This window comes from Gaeumannomyces tritici (genome assembly GCF_000145635.1).
Source record: "Gaeumannomyces tritici R3-111a-1 unplaced genomic scaffold supercont2.4, whole genome shotgun sequence".
Taxonomy (NCBI): domain Eukaryota; kingdom Fungi; phylum Ascomycota; class Sordariomycetes; order Magnaporthales; family Magnaporthaceae; genus Gaeumannomyces; species Gaeumannomyces tritici.
This window is the reverse complement of record NW_008804548.1, coordinates 2,620,923-2,639,311: the sequence shown is the minus strand read 5'-3', so window position 1 is coordinate 2,639,311 and position 18,389 is coordinate 2,620,923. Positions and strand designations below refer to the sequence as shown.

At 58.5% G+C, this 18,389-nt stretch overlaps 6 protein-coding genes across 6 annotated transcripts; 3 read left to right on the top strand and 3 right to left on the bottom strand.

The window, feature by feature from the left end:
- Positions 1-849: 849 nt before the first annotated feature.
- On the bottom strand, positions 850-3,538 carry GGTG_08286 (hypothetical protein; the record flags this gene model as incomplete). The annotated part of the gene is made up of 4 exons (XM_009226126.1): positions 850-1,145; positions 1,229-1,682; positions 1,773-2,825; positions 2,912-3,538. The coding sequence occupies 4 exons, from the start codon at positions 3,536-3,538 to the stop codon at positions 850-852; spliced, it is 2,430 nt and encodes an 809-aa protein (XP_009224390.1).
- Positions 3,539-3,822: 284 nt separating this feature from the next.
- On the bottom strand, positions 3,823-4,902 carry GGTG_08285 (hypothetical protein; the record flags this gene model as incomplete). The annotated part of the gene is made up of 3 exons (XM_009226125.1): positions 3,823-3,908; positions 3,992-4,148; positions 4,672-4,902. 3 exons carry the CDS (start codon positions 4,900-4,902, stop codon positions 3,823-3,825), a joined length of 474 nt encoding a protein of 157 aa, XP_009224389.1.
- Positions 4,903-5,391: 489 nt separating this feature from the next.
- GGTG_08284 (hypothetical protein) lies at positions 5,392-5,658 on the bottom strand (the record flags this gene model as incomplete). Its single annotated transcript, XM_009226124.1, has 1 exon — positions 5,392-5,658. The coding sequence occupies one exon, from the start codon at positions 5,656-5,658 to the stop codon at positions 5,392-5,394; it is 267 nt and encodes an 88-aa protein (XP_009224388.1).
- Positions 5,659-6,599: 941 nt separating this feature from the next.
- GGTG_08283 (serine/threonine-protein phosphatase dullard) lies at positions 6,600-10,421 on the top strand. Its single transcript, XM_009226123.1, has 4 exons — positions 6,600-7,228; positions 7,701-8,768; positions 8,843-8,992; positions 9,058-10,421. Exons 2-4 carry the CDS (start codon positions 7,710-7,712, stop codon positions 9,367-9,369), a joined length of 1,521 nt encoding a protein of 506 aa, XP_009224387.1. The 5' UTR covers positions 6,600-7,228; positions 7,701-7,709; the 3' UTR covers positions 9,370-10,421.
- Positions 10,422-10,594: 173 nt separating this feature from the next.
- GGTG_08282 (hypothetical protein) lies at positions 10,595-12,096 on the top strand. Its single transcript, XM_009226122.1, has 4 exons — positions 10,595-10,857; positions 11,000-11,207; positions 11,346-11,441; positions 11,529-12,096. Exons 1-4 carry the CDS (start codon positions 10,855-10,857, stop codon positions 11,561-11,563), a joined length of 342 nt encoding a protein of 113 aa, XP_009224386.1. The 5' UTR covers positions 10,595-10,854; the 3' UTR covers positions 11,564-12,096.
- Positions 12,097-12,587: 491 nt separating this feature from the next.
- Positions 12,588-17,941, top strand: GGTG_08281 (hypothetical protein). Its single transcript, XM_009226121.1, has 4 exons — positions 12,588-13,882; positions 13,968-14,204; positions 14,279-15,046; positions 15,121-17,941. Exons 1-4 carry the CDS (start codon positions 13,056-13,058, stop codon positions 17,069-17,071), a joined length of 3,783 nt encoding a protein of 1,260 aa, XP_009224385.1. The 5' UTR covers positions 12,588-13,055; the 3' UTR covers positions 17,072-17,941.
- The last annotated feature ends 448 nt before the right edge of the window (positions 17,942-18,389 follow it).

Below are 18,389 nucleotides of genomic sequence, written 5' to 3'. Positions count from 1 at the left end.
GGTATGCCCAAGATGTTCAGGGACACAAGTGGGGGAAAAGGAGAGGGAGGGGTCTAGGGCGGAACAAGTTATTGCATTACTTTATGTGCGCAAGAGCGCTGGAATAGACGGATTCACAGAAAAAAAAAAAAAAAAAAGGACAACATGAGAATAAACTGGTGGACAATGAATGCCCAGGTCCAGCGGACGTTGCGACATTCTCGGCCGCCACCCGCCAGCTCGTGGCGCCCTGCCTGTCCGTCCCCCTTCGCTCTCTTCCCCTTTTCGGAGGGGGGCGCTGCTGAAATTCGTCTCTCCTTCCTTTCTGGGTGATTAGTTTAACGTTGGGCCCCGTGGTCGCAAAAGAATGGACAAGCGTTCCAGGAGGTGTGTGTGAACCGTGTGTGTGTGTAATAAACCTGGGAATAAAAAAACGAGAGTCGCGTCAGCGCCGTGCGTGCGTGCGTGCGTGCGTGCGTGCGTGCGTTCGTTCAGCCGCCTGTCTCCCTTTGGTTTTCTTTTTCTTTTCTTTTTCTTTTTCATCCTCTTTTTCCCCCTTCCATTTCCACTTTCCGACAAGCGGCTGCCTAGACCACACCCAACCCGGCAAGATTGCGCCGCTGGAAAGGAAAACTATTGCCAAGCTGAAATGAGCTGACCTGGAATGCGACCCCCCAGCCGCACGACGCTATTTGATGTTCAATGGATTGCCCGTGCTAACTTCGTCATCGCCACGCAGTCACCTCTTGCACCAGAGGCAGAGGAATAACACAATATAATCTCGGCATTGGCGCCCGCACAAAAACCCCTAGCTCACTTCTACATGCCTGCTAATATATACACGTACATACAACCTAGTCTCGCACACCTCTACTCGGCCACGCCCTTCGGCTCCTCGGCCACGTACGGTGGCGGGCTCAGGACCTCGCCTCCGTCAACCCAGACCCTGGCCAGCTCCTTCTCCACCTCGTCGTGCCGCTTCTTCCACTCCTCCACCTGTGCCAGCCGCTCCCGGAGCTCCGCGAGCTCCCGCTCCACGTTCATCTTCTCCCGCTCCGTACCGATCCGCTCAAACGTCCATGCGTCGCCGTTGTCTCCCATCCCAAGGACAAGGTTGTACGTGTGGTACTTCTTGAGCGACGCCCTGGTCGAGATTGTAACGAGTGCTGTGTGAGGGGTGCAACAGGTGTTAACTTGGTGTTCCGCATGATTGGCATTGAAGAGGGGGAATGGGCCATATGGGACTTACTGATGCCCTTATCCTTGCACGTCTCGTAGAGCAGTCCTTCAACGTCGCTAGAGACGGCGCTTGTGCCTTCGTCGATGAAGGCGTATTGCGGCTCGTGGTAGAGCAGCCTGGCGATGGCCAGGCGCTGCTTCTCGCCGCCGCTGAGCACGTCCTTCCACTCCTTGCGCGTGTCCCAGCCACCTTCACGGTCGGGCAGGTAGCCGAGACGTGCCTCCTCGAGCACGCGCTTGAGGTCGGCCTCGCTCTTTCTCTTGCCTCGCATATCAAGCTCGCCATCTGGGTAGATGACCTGGTCCCGCAACGTGCCGATGCTCAGGTACGGCCGCTGTGGCAGGAACATGATGCCGTCCTCGCCGTTCGTCTTGGGCCTGCTGACCAGCCCACGGTAGACTGGCCAGAGACCCGCTAGAATCCTGGCCACGGCGCTTTTGCCCACGCCATTAGGTCCCGAGATCTGTCACGGTGGTTAGCTCATGTCGCCATCAGATGATCTAGATGCTCGCTCGCTCCTGAACGAAAAGGAAAGAAAAAGCCAGGAACTCACCAGCATGTGCTCGCCGCGGCGGACAACAAGCGACAGCGACTCGATCATCTCCTCGCCTCCCTGGGGGTACAGCGCGGGTGCGACCACGGGCACGTTCTCAAGACGAACACCGTCGAAGCCCTTTTGCGTGGTTCCCTGGACGTCCGAGAGCGAGTAGAGCTCGTTGGAGCGGCCCCTCGCGTAGTAAGCATTGGCGTGGACGCGGTGCAGCGTCGAGATGAGGCTATAGACGCGGCTCGTGTACCCGGCGAGCTCTGACAGATCCTTGATCGAGTACATCATGCGGCCTCCCGCGTCGGCGAGCGACAGCATGAGCCGCTTGTTGGTGATAAAGTCCTTCATGCGCCCGCGCTCGCGGCTGCCATCCTGGCTCACCGCCATCTCTGCCGCTCCGCCGAGGCCTCCCCACGCCGGGAGGAAGACGGGCAGGGAGGACAGCAGGTACCCGTACGCACTCCAGCTGTATTTGAGGATGAAGTCTTCGAGGATGTTGTACTTGATCTTGAGCATGTAGATGCCCTCCATCCAGTTTTTGAGCGACTTGAACTCGCGGTTCAAAAAGTGCTTTTCCATCTCGGCACCCCCGTAAAAGGCCACCTCCTCCGCGTTGGCGATGAGACGAGCGTGTAGGGTCCGGAAATCGCCCTCCTTGCGGCCCTCGACGGCCTTGAGCTTTCCAAACGGCGGCGACAGCTTCCGCAGAATCGTGGCCGTGAGGAAGTAGTTGCTCAGCAACCCCGTCAAGGCGACAGGGCCAAGGGACCGGTAGAGCTGGTAGTTGAAGAGGCAGATGTCGACAAACGGCTTCCCGAGAGACGAGTACAGGTTCGCGGCCGCCGCGCAAAACAGCGTCAGGTCTTGCGTGATGAACTGGTCTGCTCCATGGCCAACTCCACCGTCAAGATTCGGCAGCTTATAGTAGTTCAAATTGTCGTTGAGATACAAGTCGTGGATGTAGCGCGTCAGCCTGGTGCGGAAGGCTATAGAGACCTTGGACTCGAGGTATTTGATCATGGCGTTGGTGTACGAGGCAAAGCCGCCCAAGCCACACCACTACATGGGGGGGTGGTTGGCACACGCCCATCATGTCAGCAAGACGGTTCATAACGGCGACATGGCATCACGGGTAGGGTACAAACCTTTACTATTCCCCATAGGAACGCCTTCCCGTTACCAGCCACCAGGTCCCGTACAATCTCGCCATCGAGTCGGGCGACCACCAGGGACAGGTAGGTCCGGAGCATCAGGAACACGCCGTGGCTCACAAGCAAGCCAGCCTCCTTGCTAGACCAACGGGGAATCATGATGCTCATGAGGCTCAAGAACTGGTGGAGGAAGGCCAGGTTCAGACCCGGCTTGGTCTGGGCGCCCGGCACGGAGCCATCGAGGCCAGAGACGCGCGGGGGGTTGAGGAACAGGCGGCGATGCGCCTCAAATGTCAGGGGCTTGGTCCTGTGGATGACCACCTTGGAGGTGCCGTCCTTGTAGGGAACGTATATGGTGCGCGAGCCGTCCTTGTGCGCGAGCCACGAGTTGGTCCGGACCAGCTTGCGCCCCTGCTCCTTCTCCAGGCTCCGGCTCCGCCACCACCTGCGGCCGCCGGCGCCGGCGAGGATGATGGAGGCTGCAAGGGCGAGGGTCGCGAGCAGCCGCGCGGTGCGAGAGGTCTTGTCCAGCTTGGAGCGGATGGCGGCCGTGTACTTGTCGAGAAAGGCCGCGATGGCCTGCTCGGCCACCGAGTGGCGAAGGGTTGACTGCACCGTCATGGTCGCCACGCCACGGCCTCGGCTGTCGTTGGGCCGGCGGACTGGGCCTGTCACCCTCGCGCCGAGTGCTGTTGCGGCCTTGCGGGTTGGCGGCGTGCGGCGTGCGGCGCGGCGCGGCGCGGAGGAGGCAAGCCGAATTCAGTCGCGACCGGCCGTTTCAGTGCATGCATGGATGGGATAGGCGGGCGTATGGGCAGATGGGCAAGTCGGCCGGAAGGGTCGGAAAGAGTGTGGTTCGTGTCTTTCGGCCAGGAAGTCTTTCGGCCAGGAACCGTGTTCTCTTCTCAGCAGTCTGCCGCAGTCGGGATGATTGGGTCGGCAGCGAGGCTCCGGGCTTTGACGTTGACGGCATGTCGTGTCGTCGCAACGGCTAGCATGTGACGCCAGGCCTGTCAGCCCGCGGCGCATTGTCCACTGTTTTGGATCCGAGGCAAAGCAGGCGCGGAGCCCCACCGCCAGCCCAGCCAGGGCAGATTGGCGAATGTCCTCCCCAGATTTCGGCCGGATTTGGTGACGTCTTCTGCTGCAGAGTCACATGACCGAGCGACCTGCCCGTGCGCGTGACCTGGCTCTCGTGATGCCTTTTGCGACAAGCAGCGAGAGCTGGGGCCTGTGAGTAGCGGCAGGCGCAGAAAGGCGGTAAGAAGTGCCGAAGTACAGTAGCATACCTAGGATGGAGGAAGGTACTTTCCTTAGGTAGCAGTAGCATATACACACGCAAGGCGGCGGCAGCGGTGGGTTGGTTGGTTGGTTGGTTGGTTGGATGTGGATTGGGACGACGATGCATTGATACTTTGTAGATTCCTCGCTCTTCGCTGTCGGCACTAAGTGATTCGACTACGTTTGGTTTGGCCGCCCAACCTTGGCAGCTAATCCGCTTGCCCGCATATCATTGACGTCCATCTAAAATCGCTGGCACCACGCACCACGCACCCCTCACCCGCCTTGCCGATTCCCAAAACAACCCATGTGCAAGTGATTCCGACTAGCAGCCCTGCCTCTCCTAGCTCGGTCAGACTCGGTTGGGGCTGCATCTCTATCGCATACTAGTAGGTGTGAGCCCGCACACTCAATGGAGCGGCGGGGCATGAAAAAACCAACCGGCCTGCTGGCTGGGCTGGAAGCGCCCACACCCTGCTGCTGGGGGAGACGTGGTCGGCGCCTCGAGTCGCCGGCTTGTGGCTCTCCGGTGTTGATGGCTCAGCGAGCCTCCCCCGTCCTGCCACAGCGCCCCCGCGTTGTGACTGGACGGGCTGGGCCTGGAGCCAGAGCACATCACTGCCGCGGGCGGCAAACGCCAGCCCCTCGGTCCAATCAGCGTGCTCGGGGCCGAGTTGCGATGGGGCGACCTTGCCAAGAAACATGTCTTTGCCTTCTAAATTGGGTGCGCTGTCGTGGTTGGTCCAGCCCGCGACCTCCCTCTGGTCCCTTCCCACCCTCCCATCCACCCGCCCGCACGAGCTTCCTGCAGGCGCTCGCTGTAGCTTGGTGGACCCGGTGGGGCTGGCTGCGGCCCGCTATCCATCTCGCACCGCGACGTTGGTTGGGTCGAGCACAAGAGGAAATGTGCTGGTTCGGTGCTAGCCTGTGCTAGACTCGGTCCCCGTCGTTGACGAACATTGACCGGTTGGGCTCGGGGATTGCTTCTAATGTCGAAAGGCGCCTGTGGCGGATGCTCCATTGTCTCTTGGAGTACGTACCTAGGTGGCTAGGTACCTATAGGTAGACGCTGCAGATGGCGGAGACTGCCCGGCCTGTCGGAAACTCATGCTCGTTTATGCTCGACCTGCCCGTCTGCCCTGCTGTGTCTGCGCCTGTGCCGTACGCAGCTCTGCACACATCACAAACACACATTAAGACGACGCATTGGCACGTTCGGGCACAACCCCCATGGAGGGCAAAACAAGGTTGCGAGCGGCTAACGCAGCCACGTGCTGTCGGGACAGCATGACGATTTGCATTCTATCTTGTCGCAGCTCAAATCTTAAAAGGTCAAGGCCCCGAACGGGCGAGGCCGCCGCGGGTTGCTTGCCATTGCGGGGGCCACTAGCCGTGACGAGGAGGAAGAGCACCAAGCGCAAGCCGAGGATCATCGCCGGTGGGTGGCCGAGAAGGAACATTGAGAGCCAGGGAAATAAAATAAACCGAGACGACCACCAGGCAGGCTAGCACAACTGCAGCCTCTGGGACTCATTGGCCCTTAGATTTTTTGGTGGCCGAGACAGTGGGAACCTATGCAACGATGCAACCCCTTTCTGTCCTTTGCATCTGTCGCCAGCTGCATGAGTTTCCGGGCAAGTCCCCGGCTGGCCATTCACAGCTGGGGGAGGTGTGTGTGCTGGACGGTGGGTATCACGGCATGCACTGCAGCATGTCCATCGAGGGGTTCTGGGCGCATTAGCAAACGAGAATGCTGGGTCGAGGACAGCTGTGCGTGCTGACATACATGCACGTACATACAATGGATGGTGAACAAACAGAGGCACGCACTTTCAACAACTATCAGTATATCTCGTTCCTATTCTTATGTATGTCGGTCCTTTCATGTCCTATTTCCTATTCCATCTTCTTCGATTTTTTTCTTCCTTATTTGTCTTGGTATTTATTTCCTGTCCGCAAGTAGCGTAGGTTTTTTATTTGGGGGGTAATTTAGGCAGGTGCTTAGGCCAGACTTCGAATCCGTCAGAATTCTCCATGCACAAATGCATCATCCATCGACGCCCAGACGAGCGTGACCCTTCTGGGAGAAATACCCATATCAAAAGAGCCAAACAAGCAGCAGAGTGCATCCTAATCCCCACGAACAGATGGTCCGTTAATGCACGGCGGCTGCGCATCGCAGAATCGCGTGCCCGGGCGGCCGTTGCACTACCAGACGATGCTCTCACGTCGCCCAAAAAGGGGAGGGGGCCGGCCTGGTCGGCTCATTAGCCTGGGTAATTTGACCTCAGCAGTAGAACCCACTCACACCTGCGGAATCCATCCACCCCAGCCCGACCGCAATTCGGATTTCTGTTCCCCAGGCCCAGCGCCCCATCTGCTTTGCCTGCCTGCGTGCCGTCCTGTCTCTCCCTCTGGGCCTGCCCGTCTTAAAGGCGAGCGCAAATCATCTCGCTTGTCAAACCAGTGACTTCTTCAGCCTCCCGACGCCCCCCGGCCGCTCTATCACCCATCCTCCTCCATTCTCGCCTGCTCCTCTCCAGCGCCCGCCTGTATCTGGCATTCTTTTCTTCTCGCTGTCGCTTCTAGATTTCATCTTTCAATTCTTCATCGCAAGAACAAAAGGAGCACTCCCACGTTTTGAGAACCCTTCCCTTCCAGCCGGCCCCCCTCTTTCATCCCGACTTTTGGCCTGACCTGTGTGTGCTTGCTTGCCGCCTGCGCCTGTCTGCCAGCCGCACCCGTCCTCTCTTGCTTCTGCTCGAGCCCGCCCCCTTGCCCAGCCTCTCTTCTGCTCCGACCGCCTTCATCTCGCACGGCGACGACGCGACGCAAAGACCGTCTGGACAGACTCTCTGCCCGGCTTCCTCTTGTCCCTTTTCCATTTTATCTGATTTTATCTCGCCCGCCGTTGCCACCACCCCGTCACTTCGCCGAGCGTGCGCACCCACTTCGGCAGCTGCCAGGGTCCCCAACAACGCTCCACGGGACAAAGCAAGGGGCCTTCCCAGGCCGTCGAACTCGATTAGGGTGAGTGACTTTGTCAGTGCGCGACCTTCCCCAACCCACCGCGGACGCGACTCAATCGTCTCTTCTCCTGCTCGCTTCGTCCTCTTCTTCTCTCGTCCCTCCCCAAAAGGCGCGCGCATTCGTCTGCATCGATCGCTCGAGACTCTTCGGCGCGCCTGAGGACCAGTCTGGCGGTTACCGTCAATAGCTTTACCGCCCGGCGGCTCTTGTCATTCCAAGTTGCCAGCACGAGTCTCCCGTTTGCCGCGACAAGACTGCGAAGCCATTTCAATTCTTTCTGTATCCCTGTTATCTTGCTATCTTCCATTTGATTTTCCCCTTTTTGCTTTTGTGAACTTTCTTGCATCATCTTCTTCGACTCCTTCTCCACCATTGTACTTCTGTTTCTTGCCTTCTTTGTTTGTTTCCTCTGGCTTCGCTTCCAGAACCGAACCGCAAGCTCTAACCGCCACCTGCCATTCAATTCGAACAGACATCTGAAATGTCTCGCGACGCACCAGTCAAGACATCTGCACCAGTACAAGGCTCCAAAGAAAAAGAGATGCTTGCCCCTGAGGATGGGACGGGTGCGAAGAAGGGGAGGGGGCTTCTGCACGTTCCTTCAAGGTCGTCGTCGCAAAGAATCCAGCCATCCCCGACGGCAACCGGCCTGAGTGGCGCGACCGCCGGCGACCCGAGGGACAGCGTTGACGGGCAGTCGAAGGAGTCCAAGGGGAGCAAGTTCGGCCGCCGACGCAACGGGAGCGCATCTAGCAACCACTCGGCTGTCGTCAACAGCCAGAGCAACACTCCAGCCAACTCCCAGCCTAGCTCGCCTGCCGTTCAGACCCCGAAGCGCAAGAAGGGCGGGCTGTTGGCGCTGTTTGGCTGCTGTGGCGTGCCCGATACCGCGAACGCCCTCGAAAATGGCGACCACCCGCTCCCGAACCACAAGGTCGAGAAGATACCCACTCGTCCCCCCACCAGCCGGAGGACAGCGACTCCGTCTGACCAGCCCAGCTCGAGCAAGACGCAGATTTACGAGAAGGAGCAGACGCAGCCGGCCCAGAGCAACTCCGACTCGTCCAGGACGAAGCGCGCCTCCGCCTCGACGAACCAAGACCAGTCCACCGTGGGTGACCGGGACGCGGAATCAAAGCAAGCTGCACAGCCTGGCAGCAGCGCTCCCGTGGTGACGGTCGATCCTCCTCGCCCGCTCGGCGCCGATGCTTCTAAGCCCTCCGGTGGTGCCAGTGCCTCCCAACCGCCTCCACAAGACGACGATGGTGACGTGGAGATGAAGGACGAGGAGTCGTCTCAAGTCCCGGCAGCCCAGCAAAACACCGACGAACTGCCCCAGAAGCTGCCTCCTCCGCCTCCAGGACCGATCCCTGGAACGGACGCCGGTAACTCGGGCTCAAACACTGAGACTGCCGTGGTCCCCGCGCCACCGCAGCAGCCCGAACAGAAGTTTCTTCTCCCCCCAATCCAGCCCCAGTTTAAGGGCAAGAAGTGCCTCGTCCTCGACCTCGACGAGACTCTAGTTCACAGTTCTTTCAAGGTATGTGGCTTTGAGAGCCCTTGGGGCTGCCGCCCCTGTTGCCCTGTAGCTTTCTAACCCGCGCCATTTTGCAGATTCTCCACCAAGCCGATTTCACGATACCCGTGGAAATTGAGGGAAATTATCACAACGTCTATGTGATCAAGCGCCCAGGTGTCGACCAGTTCATGAAGCGAGTTGGGGAGCTTTACGAAGTTGTCGTGTTCACGGCGTCGGTGTCCAAGGTATGAAATATCGGTTACATGATTGCGCACCGTGACGACCTCTAATAAAATTCTCCCCTTTATAGTATGGCGATCCGCTGCTCGACCAGCTCGACATCCACAAGGTTGTCCACCACAGGCTCTTCAGGGAGAGCTGCTACAACCACCAGGGCAACTACGTCAAAGATTTGTCTCAGGTTGGCAGGGACCTGAAGGACACTATCATTATCGACAACTCGCCTACGTCGTATATTTTCCACCCCCAGCATGCGGTTCCCATCAGCAGTTGGTTTTCGGACGCGCACGACAACGAATTACTAGACTTGATACCCGTTCTCGAGGACCTGGCCAGCTCCAACGTACAGGACGTTAGCTTAGTTCTTGACGTCACTCTTTGAGGCTCTTGTAGCCTGTTCCCTTTGTCCTTCTCGTTTACTTCTCTCCTGCCTTTTCTTTCCCGCTGTCAACACCCCGCAATAACACCAGTCTCTTCTATTGCAGCAGATTTCAGAACTTGTCCCTCATAGCGGAAGGCGTTTGGACGATATTGCTGGTTGCCGTGTAAATGCTCTACTGTTTAATATCCTATACATATCACGACAGCTTCTAGAGCGGTCCAGCAGCTTGGAGGGGCGCCAGCGTCGGGAACCGAAGCCCAAGTCGAGCCTGACTTCCTTTGGTCAGAGCAGGCATTGAGCCAACAGTCTGTGCCTACTTCTCTCTACTCTTTACCCCCATTTCTCTCGTTTGTTCCCTTTTCTTTTGGTTGAGCAAAATGTGGGATGTTTGAGCCAGGGACCAGGCCTCCTCAGCCACCTCCAAGCCTAGGCCTGGATTTCCTTGCTATTGATGGCGATGCCGGGCAGAAAATGGGATTGGGGTCCCTCGATCGACAATATGTCATATCACATATACCAAGTCAGGCGGGTTCTTTTCTGGGAGGGATTTCCTTGCTCTGGAATTTGTCGTTTTCATTTATTCTTAAGACTTCATTCCCCCCTGTTGGCTTCGACTCGTGTTTTTCTTTCCGCCTCCTTGATCTTCTTCATTCGGACGCCTGTTCTCGGCGTCCTATTTCTGGTTGGTTGTCGCCGGCGAAGTGTGAGTTGGAGAGTAACGATGGGCAAATCCAAAGACAGGAGAGAAGGAGGCGACACCAAGGCAAGATAGTCGCATGTAACGACCAGATATTCTGCAGGCAGACTGGGCTGGCGGCACGGCACACCTCACTCCCTGGGATGATCCGAGCAAACCTCACCCATTCTATGCCTGGATCAATAACCGAGGACAGTCCCGCACCGCCAAGTTACGGAGGAGGATGACATGTGGTTATAGCAGCCAACGTGTAAATCTGGTTTTTATATTACAGAGTAGAAATATGGCCATGTTTTTGTTCTTTTCGCTTCCTTGTTGGCAGTTTCAGCGCAACAATGGCCTATTCACTCCTCGGGTCTACCTCGCCTTCAACTTGGATGGCAGCTGAGAAACGGAAACGGAAGATTAGAGTCGCTTATGCGTCTAAGCGGGTTGCTAAACTCTCGAATAAATGCATATCACTTTCTCTACATTAAATATGGGCCTTGTACCCTTTCAGGTCCCTATGAATGGGTCAAAGGGGACCTAGGCTCAAAGGCAGTGGGGCCCCTGGCGCAGGTGGCAGGATACGTTGAAGGAAAATCGTGGCCTCAATTCAGCAGAATTAAAGCGCCTGGGATATTTGGCAGGCCACCGCACGCGACAGATACCCCTTGAGATCGTCACCCCGTCTACGAAAACCGTCCCCCGCTGCCTCTTCATTTTCTGTTCTCTGAATTGAACAGCTTCGCCACTGCATTGTCCTTCCTTTTTCGTGTTGTGATATCCTCCACATCCTCTTCATAATAATGGTCAGTCCTGCCTCCTTGTGCAATACCTGGCCCCTACTCGGCGGCCTCGCGACAAGCCGGGCGAGAGTGCCGGCAAACACTCGCCTAGCAAGCAGCCTTGAGACCCCGGATGCTGACCCTAACTCTTGCGCTCTTGGTGCAGTCGTCCCCCAGGTCCGATTCCCCCGTCAACGCCCCCGCGGCGTCGTCGGGCGCGAGCACCGCCCGCCCTTCGTCTCCGACTCCGCCCGGCGGCGCCAGGACCGCCATCCGGCGCAGGGCCGCGGCCGACCAGAAGGAGAAGATCGCCAATGCCAGGCCGAGTAGCACCCGCGCCGCCGGCGCCGGCGGCAGCACAAGCACCATGCTGAGTACGTCCTCTCCCTCCCGCGTGTCCTTGTCCCAAAATGGCCCGCCAATTCTGCGCGCACAAGAGGTCACAGAACGTCACTCGGCCCAGCTCAGCTCAGTTTGTTGCTAACATGTTCATATGGCTCGCCTGCGTACAGGGCTGTACACTGACGAGTCGCCCGGCCTGAAGGTCGACCCCGTCGTTGTCCTGGTCCTGTCTCTTGTCTTCATCTTCAGCGTGGTTGCGCTTCACAGTACGGACCCCTCCTCCTATCCCTCCTATCCCAATCGCACATTGGTATTCTTCACCAGCTAACGAGCCGTCTCGGTTTTTTTTATAGTCATCGCCAAGATCACTCGCAAATTCTCGAGCTAAACAGCTGCAACCGACATCACTACTGGAACGGGACGCGTCGAAGCGACCGGGACGGGCTGCCCGGTTGGTCTGGGTCGCGGAGGCCGAGGTGGCTGCGGAGGGAGGGAACGGACCGTGCTGCCTTCCCGCCGAGAAATGGACGGGCGTGGATCGTGCACCAAAGTCTGCCGCCCCAAGGGACCCTGCAAATATGGGATGGCGTCAACGTCTGCTTGGTTGAGGGAAGAAGTGCTCCTCGATGATGTGCTCAGTCCTCTTGCTTTTTGGGTTTATTCATGTACAACAGCGCGTTTGTCTAGACAAAACAAAAATGACGCCAAAAACGGGTTGTCGGCCATGGCACGACTGTGATTCGGTCGGGTGGGTGTCTTGTACAGTCTTGGTTGGAGCTGTGAGACGATCCAGACAAATGTCTGCAATTAGCTTACTCTTAGTGTGACAGCCGTCTCCTAACTTCACAAGCTAAACGGGTTCCGGCGGCTACAACAATCTAGATCTAACGGAGCCGGGATTCAGTTCCCCTTCTCAGCCGGATCTGCCTCGGTGCGTTCGCAATGCCGCGTTGTCGGCAGTGGCGGAGTCGTGATGGAGGCTCAGGCCAAGGCGGACGCGTCGCGTAGGGTGAGACAGTATCATTGGCTACGATAAGCATGAAGACGCAACCTTGAAGCGCCGCGCTCGTGTGTTCGGAAACGCCCGCGGGCGGCTGGGGCAGATGGCTGCGTCATCAGGGCGCTGCTGGGCGCCCTCTTGTGCGAGGGCCCAGAAGCTCCCGGCCTCACCTCAGTGCATGTTTGTGGGGCCCTGGAGCCCCCATCTTACCATTGACCCCTGTAGCATGGCGGGCACATCCCATTCCAAGGTGCGGGACAGGACAATACCCAACCGTTGTTCCATTCCATTGCCAGACGGCTTTGATGCAAAACGGTACCTCGGCCAGAAGTGGCGAAGGGTCTTGGTTGGTCTGCTTGCCTCGTGTTGCTTATTTTTGACAGAGCGCCAGGCCCTTTTCGTGGGTGCCTGATTCGAAATGGATCGCGTCCTCCAGCTATCTGAGCCGTCCATGGTGACATTTGAGTGTAGATCGTCTTTGTGGTCTGGTTGTGTCTTTTTGTGTCTTTTTGTGATACAGGTACCATTCTACTGGAAAGGCTTCTCTTTAAAAGACCTGCTTCCCCCAATCTTACTCGTCTGCCCGGGTGGGCAATCATCTGACAGCAGTGGCAAGTGAGGGAGCCCGCATCGTGACTGGACCGCGATCAGTGACGTAGCTCACCAGCCCGCCTTCCCCCGCCATTGTCTGCCCTTGCAAACATCTTGACTGCCCTGGTCGTCCACTCATCTGGCTCTCCTAGCCCATGTACCTTTGGGCTGCAACACTACAGTCTCGTTTTCGTTACATATTCTCAATCTTTTCGAAAACTCTCACCACCCTACGACTTGCCGTACTTGTTTACCTCGTGCCCTAGAGACGAGGCAGCCGCAACCCGCTATGTCTGGGCAAACGCCCAATCCCATGGCTCCCCGCAGGGATGGCGCCGACACGCTCGACGTTGACCTCGGGGCCGACAAGGAGGCGCCCCCTGCGTACGGCGCCCACCTTGACCAACTGCAACTGAGCCAGGCTGGCTTCGAGGCCGGCGCCACCGTCACCAGCGATGGCCGCGTCGACATCAACATCCACCAGACCAGCGGCAGGTTCAGGGACCTGCTAGCCCCGGCCCTGCGGTCCCAGGTCTTCCCGCGGGAGAAGGCCTCGGACCTCCCGCCGTCCTACGTGCCCCCGAGCCTGGGCGGCCAGCCCGGCCAGGTGCCGCCGCCGCGGCTCAACGTGGTGGTGCAGATCGTGGGCTCGCGCGGCGACGTGCAGCCCTTTGTGGCCCTGGGCAAGACCCTCAAGGACACGTACGGCCACCGCGTCCGCATCGCCACCCACGCCACCTTCCAGTCCTTCGTCGAGGAGAACGGGCTCGAGTTCTTCAGCATCGGCGGCGACCCGGCCGAGCTCATGGCCTTCATGGTCAAGCACCCGGGCCTGATGCCCGGCTTCGACGCCCTCAAGGAAGGCGAGGTCTCGAAGCGCCGCAAGGGCATCGAGGAGATCCTCATTGGCTGCTGGCGCTCCTGCGTCGAGGCCGGAGACGGCTCCGGGCCCGCCCCGCCCACCCACCGGCCCAACGAGCCCCTGGACGACCGCTACGCCTTTTCCGGGGGTCCGCACCGGCCCTTTGTCGCCGACGTCATCATCGCGAACCCCCCGAGCTTTGCCCACATCCACTTGGCCGAGAAGCTGGGCATCCCACTGCACATGATGTTTACGTGAGCCCTACCTGCCCCCCCCCCCCCCCACATATCGCCCACGTTGCACGCTAGCGGAAACTGACAGTACTTTTTGGTGGTTCAGCATGCCATGGACCCCCACAAAGGCGTTCCCCCACCCGCTGGCCAACATCCAGTCCACCAACACCGACGAGGTCATGACAAACTATGTCTCGTATGCCCTCGTCGAGATGATGACCTGGCAGGGACTCGGCGACGTTATCAACCGCTTCAGGGCCAGTGTGCTGGATCTGGATCCCCTCTCGCTCATCTGGGCCCCAGGCCTTCTCGCGAGACTCCAGATTCCGACAACTTACTGCTGGTATGTATGGCCCTGGCTTATAAAGCTTGTACATATGCATATAGGTATGATGTGTTCTAAACCAATACTCCTAGGTCTCCGGCTCTGATACCCAAGCCGAACGACTGGAACCACAAGGTGTCCATTGCCGGCTTCTACTTTCTCAACCTCGCTTCCTCGTATACCCCAGACCCAGGCCTGGCCGCGTTTCTTGCTGCTGGCCCACCCCCTGTCTACATCGGATTTGGCTCCATTGTTGTCGACGATCCAAATGCCCTGACTAGGATGATTTTCGATGCGGTTTCCAAGACTGGTGTGAGGGCTCTTGTATCCAAGGGCTGGGGAGGCATTGGAGCCGAGTCGGTCGGGATCCCAGATGGAGTCTTCATGCTGGGTAACTGCCCCCACGACTGGCTGTTTCAGCATGTCTCCTGTGTGGTTCACCACGGCGGCGCGGGGACTACGGCCGCGGGAATCAAGCTAGGAAAGCCAACAGTCGTGGTGCCCTTCTTTGGCGACCAGCCCTTCTGGGGATCCATGATAGCACGGGCAGGGGCGGGTCCCGAACCTGTCCCTTACAAGCAATTGACGGCCGATACGCTGGCTGCTGCCATCCAAGAGGCGCTGAAGCCGACCACGCTCACCAGAGCCGAGGAGCTGGGTGCCAAGATCCGGGAGGAGCAAGGAACAGACCTCGGAGGCAAAAGTTTCCACGATTTTCTCGATACCGATGGCCTTCGGTGCTCTCTGGTTCCTAGCAGAGTCGCAGTCTGGAGGGTTAGGCGCTCACAGATCAAGCTGTCTGCTCTGGCCGCAGCCGTCTTACTTCGGGAGGGTGTCATCAGCCAGCCCGACCTCAAACTGTAAGTGCTGGTACTTGCCAGACTCTGAAAGCCATACTATATATGGCATCCCGCTGACGCGAGAAACGCAACAGATACCGCCCCAAGGAATATATAACAGATGGGCAACCATGGGACCCGATATCGGCCGTTACTGCAGCACTCTTGGGTGATGTTGGCAGTATTGCTATGGCTGTCGCCGATCTTCCTCGAGAGCTATTTAGGAGCGCCAAAAAGGCCACAAGCGGGATTGCCACTCCATCTACACCCGGCAATTCCAAGACACAGTCGTCCAGGTCCGGTTCACTGGCCGATGTAGCTTCAGCCACAGCGACCTCGGACGCGTCCAGCGCAGTCTCCGTTCCAACACCGACTACGACAACCGGTACAGCGGACGCCCAAAGCGAGAAGCAGCCCATCTCGAAGGCCTCGAGTGGGTTGTCGGCTGTAGCCTCGGCTCAGGGGAGCACCACCAGCCTACCAAAAACTGCCGAGTCCCCGAGCCAAAATCAACCCTTGTCGCCTCGTGTGACGCTCAGCACCGCTATGGATACCAGCAAAGGCGTGGCACGAATAGTCGAAACGGGCATGAAGACTCCCATGAACTTCTGCATGGGCCTGGCTCGCGGCTTCAGGAACACGCCGCTGCTCTACAATGACGAGACAGTGCGCCCTCAAGAACGAGTCACGGACCTCAGCTCCGGGCTGAAGATTGCTGGCAAAGAGTTTGGATTTGGGCTCTACGATGGCATATCCGGCTTGATCATGCAGCCACTGAAGGGGGCTCAGAAGGAGGGCGCCGTCGGGGCCGTCAAGGGCTTTGGCAAGGGCATTGGTGGCTTAATCCTGAAGCCGGCCGCGGGCGCCTGGTCGATACCGGCATACGCCATGCAGGGCGTCAATGCCGAGTTTCGCAACCGCTTCAGTAAGAGCTGGCAGAACTACATCATTACGTCAAGGCTTGCCCAGGGCAAGGAGGATCTTGAGCGCTCCTCGCGCCAGGAGCAGGATGACATCACTCTGCGTTGGATGTCGAAAGAGTCGGACCTGAAGGGGTTTTACCAGCTCAAAAATAAATCCAAGGAGTCTCAGGAGGGATACCGCTCACCACCAGTCTCGCCTCTGCCCTCACCCGGGCCTTCAACCGCCACGAGATCTTTTGGTCAGTCTTTTGCGGCACCCTCGCTGGCGGCTGCTGCTGCCGGCCCATCGACGGCAGCCGGCGGAGGACCGCCGTCGTCGCGCGAAGCTCCCAAGACGGGATTTCGGCATACATGGAACCTTTCGTTTGGTCAACGCAAGCAGCTACATGCCGAGAGAGATGCCTGGACTGCGAAGCAGACGGGGGCAGGTGCCGGAGGAGTCCCGGTTCCGGAGGTGGCTCACAGTGACGAGATGGAGCGCGCCATACGAGAGTCGGTGCAGCAGACCTCCAAGGGCAATGCCGAGGAGGATGCCCAGATCGAACAGGCAATACGGGCTAGTGTGGACGAGTTGCGTCTGAGAGCTGCGGCAGCCGACGACAGTCGGAACTATGGATCCAAAGAAATGCCCTCGTCTGCTGCTGCCAGCTCCCCTCCCACGTACGATATCACGGACGAAGAGTACCAGGCTCTCATCGAGGAAGCCGTTAAGCAGAGCTTGCAAGCACCTGCATCATTCGACCCAGATCACAAATTCCCTGCACCGAGCGCAAACGTCGGCGGTGGCGACGATGAGGAGGGGCTCAGGAGGGCGCTCAAGGAGTCGTTGGCTGTTGGAGAGTCCAGACCGAACGAAGGGGGTGACGAGTCATTCAGGCGAGCTTTGCAGGAATCAGAAAGCGCACATCAGGAGAAGCAACGCATGGAGGCCGCGGCGATGAACGAGGAGGAGGTTGTGCTCGCCTATGTCAAAAGGCAGAGCCTCGCCGAGGAGGAATTCCGGAGACTGAAGGCCAAGGGCAAACGAACCGAGGGGGCAGAAGACGAGCAGGACGAGGATTTGAGGCGAGCCATGGAGGAGAGCCTCAAATCGAGCCCCGGAAGGGCTGGTGGGCCGGCATAGACGATCTGGGGGGTGTGCAACTGGGCCTCGTACGAAGAGAATGGTTGTCAAGGGAGTTATCCAGGCGAGTAAGATGCCATCCGTCCTGATTTTATCCACAGTGGGCGAACAACAGCCGAATACATGTTCCGATTACTTTGTGAGAGAGGAAGGAGACGTTGACAGATGCCACAAAAAGCATATGCGTGCATTGGTTCATGCGCCGAGGGAAGGCTAGGCTGGCGACTACAACTGCCATGGTGACGTGGGTGCAGCGCAGTCAAAATCCTCCATGCCCTGCCGAACGCGAATCCAGCGAGTCTGACATATCGATGAACCCCTGCACGCATCGCCGGGCCGAGGGAATCGAGATACAGAGCAAGCAGCAGTCGAGCTGTATTTGGCCGGACGCTGGACATCAGACGAGCTGACGACCACACCGCCTTGGTGGGGAGGAACAACCACTGACTTTGCAGCCGCCGGATCAATCCAAGGAAAACCTTGGGCTGCAGGTTGGGTGGGTGGCTCGAGCATGGCCCGGCGCATGGCCCGAGGCACGTCGAGATGTCGTGAGCGTGGTGGCTCCGGCGCAGCCGACGAGGGTACGCGGCTGCTGTGATGTGTGTGTTGTATTTGCGTGCGAGTGAGTGCCATGCGTGTGTTGGTTGGTTGGTTGGCACGTTGGGTGTCGTATCAACGTTGAGCCCCTTTTTTACCATTTTCACCACATCACTCACGGCAACAGCCCAGTGAGGACTTGACTATAGAGTCCACTATTCCCAAGCAGCAATCACATACACCCACCGCTTCGTCTGACTATCCCCGCCCAGCCCTGCAGAGCGCTGGCATCCTGACTATGCAGAGATTCTTTCGACTGTTCTCTGCCCCCGCGGCATTGGCAGACAAATCTTGCGGATGCCGTCCTCGGGCATAACTATGAAACCACAAACCACACCCTGGCACGCGGTCAAGATGGCGGAATCGTTTGCTTTGCTGTTCACCTGGGCTTGCTGGGCTCTCGGGTCCCCCTTCTTTCGTCTCTTGACTCCAGCCCGGCAGGCAGGCAGGCAGGCAGGCAGGCAGGCTATCTGATGCCGTTCCCAAGTTGCCGGATGGGTCCCCGTGGCTGGACCAGCTGGCCAGTCGCCAGTCAGTCCCCCTCGCCTCGTCGGATCCTGTCGCAGAGCCCCAACGGCCAAGGCGAAGGAGAGGGATGGAGAGCCATCCGCCACCTCATGGAGGGCGTGTGCGTGCGGCTGCGAGACGCAGGATGCAAGGGCGTCGTCGTGGCCTGGCCTGCAGAATACTGCAAACGCAGGGCTCTCTCTCTCTCTCTCTC